The following is a 12,451-nucleotide window of genomic DNA, read 5'->3' on the forward strand; positions in this document are numbered from 1 at the left end:
CACCAATTCCCACAATGTTATGCAGAAAGATAGTGGAGCAATATCAGAAAGGTGTTACCCAGCGAAAAATTGCAAAGACTTTGCATCTATCATCATCAACTGTGCATAACATCATCCAAGATTCAGAGAATCTGGAACAATCTCTTCGTAAGGGTCAAGGCCGTAAAACCATACTGGATGCCCGTGATCTCCGGGCCCTTAAACGACACTGCACCACAAACAGGAATGCTACTGTAAAGGAAATCACAGAATGGGCTCAGGAATACTTCCAGAAACCATTGTCAGTGAACACAATCCACCGTGCCATCCGCTGTTGCAAGCTGAAACTCTACAGTGCAAAGAAGAAGCCATTTCTAAGCAAGATCCACAAGCTCAGGCGTTGTCACTGGGCCAGGGATCATTTAAAATGGAGTGTGGCAAAATGGAAGACTGTTCTGTGGTCAGACGAGTCACGATTCAAGTTCTTTTGGAAATCTGGGACGCCATGTCATCCGGACCAAAGAGGACAAGGACAACCCAAGTTGTTATCAACGCTCAGTTCAGAAGCCTGCATCTCTGATGGTATGGGGTTGCATGAGCAGCTTGCATGTCTGGAAAGGCACCATCAATGCAGAAAAATATATTCAGGTTCTAGAGCAACATATGCTCCCATCCAGACGTCATCTCTTTCAGGGAAGACCCTGCATTTTTCAACAAGATAATGCCAGACCACATTCTGCATCAATCACAACATCATGGCTGCGTAGGAGAAGGATCCGGTACTGAAATGGCCAGTCTGCAGTCCAGATCTTTCACCTATAGAGAACATTTGGCGATCATAAAGAGGAAGGTGTGACAAAGAAGGCCCAAGACGATTGAACGGTTAGAGGCCTGTATTAGGAATGCTCTCCCATTCTTGTCTATTTCTAAACTTGAGAAACTGGTCTCCTCGGTCCCTAGACGTCTGTTGAGTGTTGTAAGAAGAAGGGGAGATGCCACACAGTGGTGAAAATGGCCTTGTCCCAACTTTTTTGGGATTTGTTGACACCATGAAATTCTGAATCAACATATTTTTCCCTTAAAATGATACATTTTCTCAGTTTAAACTTTTGTTCTGTGATTTATGTTCTATTCTGAATAAAATATTAGAAGTTGGCACCTCCACATCATTGCATTCAGTTTTTATTCACGATTTGTATAGTGTCCCAACTTTTTTGGAATCTGGTTTGTACATACTGTATATACATACAAGACTGAGATAACTCAGAAAACCTACTGCATCTTATGTGTTCATGTTATATGAAAATACACAGCCTTAATGCCTCAATTCTTGCCAAATTTGTAAGAGTATATACTTAGTCATATATTTTGTATACATTAATTTAAATCTTGATATAAGACAGAATTTTACCTTAAATATAAGCCTCTCCAATGATACATCACTGTATATTTGCACTTTATTTCATGTGCTGCTGACATCACAGGATATATTTTACATTTCACAGAATAAAGGCTGGATTTTGTAGGGTTCGCTATAGTTTTACTTGCTCAACAATAAGAAACAAACATAAAATTAACTGTGGCTGTTCTTTTTTGGACAAAATAAAAACTGACATACCTGTTGTCTGAATTTTCATGGTATGTCCTCAAACCCAATCCCCCGATTTTTTAAAGAATGTTGCTAATCAATAATAAGAAGACATGGTTGCAAGCAAGGCAGATTTTCATTACAACTTCCTTGTTAAAATTACACTCGTAAAAACAAACTATTTAATTTAGAATATATGGAATTTATTAGAAGTATACCACAGGGAAGGCAAATGTGAAACTTAAACAGTAATTTCTAAATAATCCATTTAAAAACACCAAACCTTTTCAAAATTGTAAAAGCATTTGTTTAATAAAGAATTAAGAACCAAAAATACACAGAAGACCAGTTTGAATTTTATTAAAATGCAACTTTTAATGCAAATAACTGTAACATTGACCAATTACTTCATACAAACTATAGCACATTTACAGTATTTTAAGTAATTAAAATATAAAGCTATTTGGCAATAGTAAGTAGTAGAACTACATAGGATTCAAATGACTGAAAAAAGCTTAATGCAGACACATAAAAGCATGTTGTGTTGTATTTCAGCCAGTTTTGCCTCCTTCCAGGTGGGGTTCAAATGCTGTTTTTACGACTTTCTTGTTTATCTGTGACTTTTTTGTTTATGGTAATATGATTTTGCATTTATAATTTGCAATATTCTTTGCTTTTTATGTATCTGTATTCATGCCTTTGTTATGTGCCTTATGTTTAGTGGGTGGTTCCCTAAAATATGGGGCCACCTGCCCATCACCACAAGGGACTGTCCTCAGCCCTATATAGGTGGGGGTAACCCATAGACCCTTGTGTTTCATTTAAATGCACTTGGGAGTTGATGAGAGTTTCTTTAAAGTTTTGCTGTGCATTTTGAGATTAATTGGATTTTTGACTTCATGATCTGCTTTTGATTTTTGTTAGAACAGTTTCATGAAAAATACATTTGCCATGCCTTGCTGTGCACACCCGTGCACTCTCAACAGTGCTACTATAAGTATGAACAAACTCCAATGCAACAGATTAGTCATACTCTGACAAAACCTGTAACCTACACTACACAAGTTTTCCTCACTTAACTAAAAAAATACATATGTATAACTAAAGCTTCATTTCATTTGAGATGTATGTTAACAACTGTTAAACTTTTAAGCAGGAATTTAAAAATAAACTGTAGTTCTGTGCTCTTCTTTCCTAGTGTACAGACATTCTGCCAAATATCTGTGATCTCATTCTACTGTGTTCATTGGAATACAAACCACACAAAGTGATTTAGAAAAAAAGTAGTGTTTAAGACTGCACAATAGGACTTTTCAGCTTTATTTTTTGTTTTGGTCTGCGTTGTTCTAAAGACAAAAGAACAATTTATACTGCTACTGGCAAATTCTCAGTTTCAGCTGAAACACTGACAACTGCAAACATACACTTTGTAGTACCGTATGGTAGCCCTTAATGTACACATTAATGTCACTGTCCAATAACAGCAGCATTTTTAATACATGAGAGTGAAACATTTTCCATAAGAAACACTATTATAAACAAAGAAACCAATATGGAGGGAAAAAAATGCAGGTGAGCTAGATGAACTCAAAAATGTATACCAACAAACAAGGTACAGAGAAGAAGGTCATGTTTTAGGAGTGTGTTATAGACTACCCAATGCAGTAATATTAGTAATATTAAAAAGGCAAGTTTACAGTGGGATATTATAGTTATGGGAGACTTTAACTATCTGAATACTAATTGGGATAACCTTGCAAATAGCAGAGCATAAGAGTAGGAGTTTTTAGAAGTAATCTGTGACTGTTTTTTTACACAGGTAAAAATTCCATTTTCAGCGAATATCTTTACATTTTTCATTACAACTAAGTATTTTATGGTCTCTACAGTTTTCCCATATGACACGAGTCTATAGAAATCTTGTTACTATGAAATACATTCAGCAGATACTTTCATTACAACAAAGTGCCCAAAGACCTTGAAATGCCTGAATGAATCATCCACAGAGCAGTTAGTTCTGTGGTCGCAGCTCAGTTGTGCTGCGAGTTCTTCAAACTTTCCTTGTACTGTTTTTTGTTTCAGTGGTTTTCAGTGATACCTTTTGCTTATTGCTCGTCAACATCTGAAAAACATCCACTGGAATTTAACGGCAGACATGAAAAAACAATAACAGTTTATATTGGGGAAAAAAGCAGCAAAATGAAAAAGACGTTGCCAGTAAATTTGGAATTTCGCCATTGACACTGCCAACTTTCTTGAAAGACTGAGCAAAAAAAGAAGAAAAATCTCGGGTCGCAAACATATGCGAACTGCTGCATTTAAAGACGTCTAAAAAGCAGTTTTTATGTGGTTCAGTGATGCTTGTTCAACAAACATTCCTATTAATGTGGCACTCATTCAAGAAAATGTGAGGTTTCTAAACTCTCTTGGGACCTCCCCCAACTGGACAACATGCCGAAGAGCGTCTGAAGTGCGATCACCGTGTCTGTGGAAGACTGTTTATCTGTTGCCGGGATAACAGCAGGCTCACAGATCTGCTTCAGTTCTTCACCAAAGCAAACAGAAAAGATCTCGATGGGTGATGCAAGGAACATTCTAAATGCAGGGAGCAGTATTACTTGGCCAATAACCTGGCCACAAACCTGCCTGACTGCTGTGTCTGTGTATAGGAGAGTGTCAGATCCAGTGTCAGATCTCGCTACAATAAATAACCATGCTGTTCCTGCTTCAAGATGAATAAAGATGATTTTGCTAAAGTACAGAGACTTAACCTCGTGTTTTGAGGTGAAACACAGGGACTTATAGCGTGACCCCGATCTTTTAGGATTTGCTTCTGTGGCGCATTACTGAAGCGCCTACCCGCAATGGACAAACAATCTTCCACAGACGCGGCAATTGCACTTTGGGACGCACTCCGCCATGTCACTCCATTGGGTGGGGGTGATCCCAAAAGAGTTCAGAAACCTCACAATATGAAGAAGAAGAAAAGGATAATTCGACTTCTTATTGATAACTGTGCTGCCCACAACATGATTCCACATTTAGATAATGGTCGCGTTTAAATTCCTCCCACTCAATTGCACAGCAGTGCTTCAGCCATTGGATTTGGGCAGGGTGACGCTTGTCTAGATTAATTTTTTTTAAATAATAAGGATAGAATTGAGGGTGCAGAGGTGATTGAGGCACTAGGGTCACGTGACCATAATATAATACAATTCCCATTGTTTTGTAAGAGTGCAGATGCAAAAGCTAAAACTGTTAAGTTTAACTTTAGTAGGGCAAATTTTGAGCAAATGTTGCAATGTCTAAAGACAATAGACTAGGATACGCTTTTAAGTATGGAGTAGTGGAACAGGTTTTAAAAAGTTTACTTGTAATGCAGGACAGGTACATACCTAAATTTGGAATTAAAAGGAAATTAAAAAAAAAACTTAAGTGGGTTAATAAAGAGTCAAAAAAGCTGCAAAGGAAAAAACAACTGTGTAAGGTGTATACGACTAATAACTCCCGTGTGAATCTAGGGCATATGAGAACATGAGGGCAACCATTTAGTCCAATTAGTGCACAGCCCAGTGCCTCCAGCACTGATCCCCCAAAGTCCAGGCCTCACAGTCCGAATGCCTTTCTGGCCGCCTCCAGTCCTCTCTCCGGCTCCGTCCTTCTTCCACCCGTCTTCCGCTACTGAATGAAGGGAGGCGGCCCCTTATATAGGAACCGGGATGGGCTCCAGCTGCTTCCCGGCATTCCTCCGCAGACACGCCCCAGTGTGGCAGAAGTGCCGGCTGCGCACCCGGAAGCCCTCCAGGTGTCCCCTGTCTTCTTCCCCAGCACTTCCTGGTGTGGCGTAAGTGCTGGGCTCCAGGGTTGTTCAGGCACGGGTACCGCCTGCGGCGCCATGGGTCCCTACAGGGTTGGGCTTCCAAGCCCTCTACCTGTGGCCCCAATACAACCAGTATTGTGGTCTGGAGGAGGTACAAGCCCTCCTATGGTCGTCCTGGGCATCCCGGCTGGGCTCCACCCCCAGCCGGATGTCACTATATGTGTATATATATATATATATATATATATATATATAGTTACACACGTGTGTTTAGGAGACAACTAAAGCGCTTAAATACATGTGATTCCATGCCAGACCCCAGGGCCGAGCTGTCGGGTGGGGATTGCATCTCAGATTTCGGAAAAAACCAGTGCAGACTCCGTTCCCTTTGTCTAGTTCCGGGCCACCTAAATCAAATAGGGAGAGTGTCGATGGGACACACAGACGTGGGCTGGTTTCTATGGGGGAAGCGATGGGGACTTATTATGCTTTCTTGGAGGAGATATATATATATAATATAGAGAGAGAGATATCAGCTGTGTAAGTCCTAGAAACCATGGATTCTAGCACTTCAATCAATCGCATAGGTTGTACATCAGTGGCTAAGTGAAGTTCTCTTTTACCGACGGTTTCGTTTTGCCGACATGCTCACCTCTGTTGCCTGTCAGAGGCTAAGCAAGTTTCTCTCTTTTCTCAGCGGTTTCACTTTGGAAACAGATTTACTTTCTTTGAGCTTCATGCTGTAGCCTTGCACTTCCGGGCTGGACAGACACACACAGTTCCACGTGTAGACGTTTATATATAAGATATATAGTGTATATTTTGTATACATATATACACACACAATTACACCCACCACATTTTTTAAAACATCTAAGGCTTCATCTGAGAAATTCAGCTTCATTTCATTGATCAGAAAAAACAAGTGTCTTTGTTCTCAGCATTACAATTAACAATATCAAGACTATATGCCATGTTTTGCTATGATTCTAAAAAATATCCCTGACAGATTATTTAGGAGAGGAAAAAATAATATTTATTAAACTAGTTGTAACACGTATATAAACAAAGTGGTAACATTTTCTGTCTTGCATCTCAAGTCACTGTTGTTTATTCTGTTACACTGGAGATGTCACATGGTCACTGCTTCAATCTCCATGCTCAGAGATGCCTGTGATCCTCTCTGTTCAGTCCACACTAATTTGTCTGATGCAAAAGTAGGTCAGCCCTGCAGATTATTATTATCTCTAGGCTAAACAAGTACTCGTTCAATATGCTGCCAAGGACATTTCAACTATAAAGAACATACCATATATTAATTGCATGAACATGCAATTATTATATACTAATTCTAGGTCAAGAGATCAACTGAAAAAATCCACTATTTTTATTTGCAGAGCTACAGGGAAGAACAGTAACATCAGGCACATGGAATAAAGAGAAATCTGCATAGGGCAGCAGTTTATCACAGAGCACACATGCTGACTCAAATACACTTGGAAATAAGGTAACTTAAAAACATCCACACAGATATGGAAAGAACATAAAAATGCTATATTGATGGAATCTGGTCCAAGAATTAAACTACAGTCTCTGATTACATAATCAAAAAAAACAAAAAACTGCTGTTTCACTAAATACTAAACGTTTCCCAAGGATGTTGTGAAATCTGTGACATGCTTTGGTTAGTTGCTGCTCTCTCACTTTATTAGTGCATGTTGCCTTAGCTTCACTATTGTTTTAGTGGCCTTATGTTCCCTACATGTGTATGCTGTTGAAAAACACAATACTATATACTTTTTTAAATGAATTATATGAATGATCTATTCTTATACTTCAGAGAATCAACTACATTCACAACATTTAAGCCAACTTAAACTCAAAAGATAAAAAATATGGTGCCGTGGCTTTTATCTATTGTGCTCCTTAATTCTTGAACTTCATCAGTCACAACATTTAAATGAAAGCAATAGAGGCTATTTAATAATTGTAGTCTTTAAATGTTATTTAGGACAGTGTGATGCAGAGATACATTGGCATTAACATAAATTCTGGAGAAACAAACACAACACTTCCAAAAGAAGATCCTTACTGATGATGGAAATTGGGACCCCCAATTTCATGTTAAATGTTTCATCTTGCCATCCAAATGCAGAAATAGTAGGTGAATTGGTAAAATGGTACATGAGAATGCTCAGTTGGCAGGAGGGACAGGCAACATGGTCAAAGGCAAATGGGGATGGAGTGTTTGGGGTGTAGAAGAAGCTTTGTGGATACATAGATGAATAAGTGAATAAGTCATGCCACCAGGAAAGAAGGGAGTTGAACCCAAGCCATCAGGCTAAGACAGCAGCAGGATTTTCTCTGTTCTCTCTTCATTTAGTTATTGTCACTTATTATATTGAAGTTGTCATTTCAGATGATGAAGTAGGAACTTGCCATGGATACATCATCACCATTAATGGTCCAGTATAAGACCTTCATCATATTCTACAGCAGATTAGGTTTCCCTCTGCCTTGGTGTACTGTGAAATACTCACCCAAATGAGTTTAAACTGTACTAATTTGGGAATAAAATTTTTTATTCATCTTTTTCCTGTCATTTCAATGAATTTGAACTGCAAAATTACAAAAATATATATGTATATATTTATTTCTATGTTCAGCATTGTGTTTTTCTAGCATTTATTTAATCTTTACTCTAGTAATATTGCATTGGCATGTTGAATTTATAAAAGTGTATGCATTTCACAAGAACAAATTGAACTGAATTTCAAAAAATAAAACACATTTTGACACTTCCTGTAAAGTTCTCCCCACCATACTCATTCAACTAAACTGTAACATTTTGTAAACATATGCAGTATATTGTAAAAGTGATAAGGATAACCCTGAAAACAGTAGTAGAATAAAAAGTAGATTGTTTGTGGATAAGTTATTGTTTAATGCAGCTACAAGTGATGCTCACCTTAGAAATTCTCCTCATCATATACACACGTACACACGAACACAGTCAAATTCAAGCACCAAGTTTACCCTAGTACTTTCCTCTGAAGTTTTAAATGACTGATTACTACTGGGATTTTTTGTGGAATATTCTGCCCTATATACATCTTTTACCTTATTAGGTGCACCATACTGAGAAGGAATGATCCTTTTTACTAAGGTAATGAGTGCACACAAGAAAAGGATATCTGCAGTCGTGCAACACTAAAGAACACTGCCTTGTCTCGGTGCTGCTCCATTTTATAATATCATCACAACCTGGAATTTGCAGTTACCTTCTTCATACCTGTCTGCCCCTAGCTCCAGTCATGTATTGGTAACAACTTGCTATCTAGGGATTTTAGCTAGGATGTCTTTGGATAGAAAATATTATCATCCTGACTTTTTGATTGCATTAGCACCATGATCTATGGCTTTCACTGCTCTTTCTGTAGGAATGCCTTTGGCTGAAAGGAACTTGGTCACCCTTCTTTCTATAAGGAAATAGCTTTTCTTTCCCACATTTTACAACTATTGAAACAATTTCTTGCTGTGCTTGCCATGATGTACTGCTCTTTTCCACTACATGGCTCCCAAAATTACTTAGTCTGTGGGTTTTACCTACTATTTCTGCCAGGAAGCATCACTGCTGCCATCTGTGGCACACTGCTCATTTCCTCTGTTGGAGATAACAGCCTCACTGTAAGCTTTATTACATCACCATCTTTTTTGTGAGGGAGTTTAATCTCACTTTGTACTACATTTTAATATTTTGTTCACTTCATATGCTTATAAGCACAACTTCAGTATTCATTAATTGTGAGACAGTACACTCACTGTCCGACAGGACTTCATACTTTTGCTTGATGCTTTCCCACCAACTGGAAAAAATATTCTTCATTAACCCTGTTGTTTTGTGGCCCATCTTGTCTTACTTCATAGAAGACTGGAACAATACTTAGGGAATGAGGCTTATTCCATTTAAGCAAGGACTAAGCACAGATGTGAGTGGGATATATAGAGCCACATAACACTCCATAACAGAACCCTAACCATTATCTGCTTCATCTTTTTCTTCACATACAAAAGTAAAGTCCTAGTTACAGTGTTCTCACGCACTAACAGTAAATATACATATACAGTATTTTTTTTCCTGATATTAAATTAGTATATATAAAGTTTATAAACACATACACATTTGCATTAAGTTATAGAATGTTTAAACGTTAATTAATTTTAGGGTACTACCAAATTACATCACATGAAAATCTGTGGACAGAATTCTGAAGAGGAAAGGCCACTAAATACTGACCATTAATTATGTATGTTCTGGTTTTATGCACTACTCTTGCACAACTTAACATGAGAAAGATATTATCAGCTTTGTTTATTGTGCACTCCTTTGTGTTTATGACATCCAGGATGTAAGTTACCCAGAAAAAAAACTGTAAAATTGGAAGTACTGAGGCTTTGACAACCATACAAAACCATATAACACAGTGCATGTGAATTAAATTAATGCATTGGGATTTAAAAAGCTCATAACTCGTTGTGTAAGTAAGTAGACATATTGTCCCTTTAACTTTTACACTGGTGGCTAATAATGCACATTGCTGTATATACAGTACAAATACCATATAGAAACCAAAATTATCTTTTTCATCTGAATCTCCTGTATATCCATACATGGTCATAACCTTTGCAGATAGTCTCTATATGATGTACAGTAACTTCATTTCATTCTGCTCTCAAATATTAAATGGTTTTTGCTTCAAAGTACTTATCCGTATTTAAGGAATGAAATAAAAGTGCATTTTTTATTTGTACACAAACATCATCATATATAGATATTAAACAATTGAAATGTATTCAATTAGCATGCATTTTCATGGTCCCTGAGTAGAAGGTTCACCCTTTTTATATAACAATTCCAAGATTTTACATTGGTATGTATATTTAGCATAAATATATTTTAAGGGAGAAAAATATATGCACAGTATGTGTGTGAAACAATAAAAAAAGTGCATGAAGCCTGCTTATCAAATACATAAAATGCGTGTAAATGAAGAATATTTGTATATGGCTTTCATACTGAATGCAAGAATGCCCCAGCCTGAGTACATGGGAGGAAGTCCAATCAAAAGTTGGAATGAAAAGTACAGCAGATCTAACCTTTTCAGTAACATGTTTCACTTTAATCAACAATACATTTTATATTCAAAATATTATAAAATGTTAAAGTATATCTACAAAAACAAACAAAAAAAATTTTTAAAATATAACCTTCAGCTTACCGTTGGTTTTAGAGAAGACTGCAATAGCTCCATTCACTAGACCAGCATACAAGTAGTTTGATTTGTACACGAGACTTGTGACTGAGGACTTGTCCGGCATGAAGAAATGTTGAAGACGTACCTTTTTAGACCCTTGACTACTTTTATATACACAGATACTGTAAAAGGGAAAGAATTATTTAATTAAACTGCAAATATTTTGCATTTTTCAATAAGCAAAGTAAAATAATTTAAATAATAAACTGCTCTAAAAAGACATTTTTATAGTGTTTAAGATTATGAAATTAAAGAAGGCAACCCCTGACATATAACAGAAATACAACTGCTCTTATACAATAGCCTGAAGAAAAAAAAACCTCTTTTGGACACATTGAAATTTTTCAGAATTATGTTGTTACTTAAAAATACACTCACACATGCATTTCCACACAAAGTGATGAAGACTATCCAGATGAAATGTTTCATATTTAACACTCTTCTCTGTTTTTTCAGTAATAACCTTTACCTATTTTTCATATAAAATAACTACTGTAAACTAACATTGTGCTGCTATAATGTGGAATGGTGGCTTTGCACAATCAGTCTAGGCAAGATTTTAAAATTGTGTGAGTAGCCATCTGGAGCAAAAAAGTAGTGTCACATTCACTGCAGCTTTAGTGAGATGGCAGAATGCTTCACTTAGGCAGACTAAGATCTCTTCGCTATGTGCGTGTGTTTACACAATGTGTCATACTGATGATAAAGGCAGTTTTGATGCAGTGTTCACAGTAAACACTATAAAATAAATGGTTGATTAAAAAGACATTTACCTGCTTTAAAGTACAAATGTATAGTTGTAATAAATTGCAATGATCTGTCTAATATTTTTAAATTACACAATGAAAAGCATCTGCCTTTAAATAAAAAATAGTTATTTTTACACAAAATTCAAAATTACTTTAACAACACAATTCTTCTGTCTTATTCCTACTAAAAAGCACATAGGTACTAGCTCTTGATTGACAGATAAACTTCAGGGAAATCTTTTAGTCACATACCCATTCAGAACATGTACTTGAAACTGCTATGCTAAACACATATTAGAGGTATACAGTAGATTAAACTGATGATTGGAAATCCCTAACGTGCTATGTCCAAATCACACATTTGACATTGTGTTATTTAATTTTTTTTTTTTAAAGCATAAAAGATAATCAGATAATTATTTTGAGACGAAGCTGTGTTTGTTACAATTAAAATGTTATGCCTAACACATAGAATATGTCAAGTAAACAACTAAGGTTGTAACTGTGAAAACTCTTAGAAGAAAACCTCCAAACAGTCACCACCCCTGTGCAAAAAGAGATGGAATATTTCTAAGACTGGACAATTTCTTCAAGCTAATGTAGCCCCCGCCTGAAGTTCTTGCTTCTCCCACTTCATCTTCTTCCAATGCAGACCAGCTTTAACAAATTGTGGATTATAATTTGTTACCATACTTTAAGGTTTGTGAATCTAGACTTTTTTGAACGCATATATTGTATAATAAAATGCATTCCCTTTCATCCAACAAGTGTGAAGAAAATTTAATTAGTTAAAAAATACAAATTCAACCTTATATAAAGTTTCTGAAAATGGAAAATTTTCATTGAATTATTTTTAACAGAGAAAAAAAGATACTATGACACAAAATGGACAAACAGTACATAAATAAATTAGTATGTGCACATGCTAGGATAATTCAGGTAAATCACGATGATCAGATCATTGTTTATAAACTGTATTCGTAAATCCCCCTAAACATCA

General features: G+C 36.5%; 1 protein-coding gene across 1 annotated transcript in view; it reads right to left on the reverse strand.

Annotated features, from left to right (window-relative positions):
• The window catches only part of arhgef10 (Rho guanine nucleotide exchange factor (GEF) 10), a 222,789-nt gene that overhangs the window by 44,587 nt on the left and 165,751 nt on the right, over positions 1-12,451 (reverse strand). The window contains exon 25 of the mRNA XM_039747694.1: positions 10,667-10,824. Within this exon, the coding sequence (XP_039603628.1) occupies positions 10,667-10,824 (158 nt within the window). The remainder of the gene's footprint in view (positions 1-10,666; positions 10,825-12,451) is intronic.

This window comes from Polypterus senegalus, chromosome 3 (genome assembly GCF_016835505.1).
Source record: "Polypterus senegalus isolate Bchr_013 chromosome 3, ASM1683550v1, whole genome shotgun sequence".
NCBI classification, from domain to species: Eukaryota; Metazoa; Chordata; class Cladistia; order Polypteriformes; family Polypteridae; genus Polypterus; species Polypterus senegalus.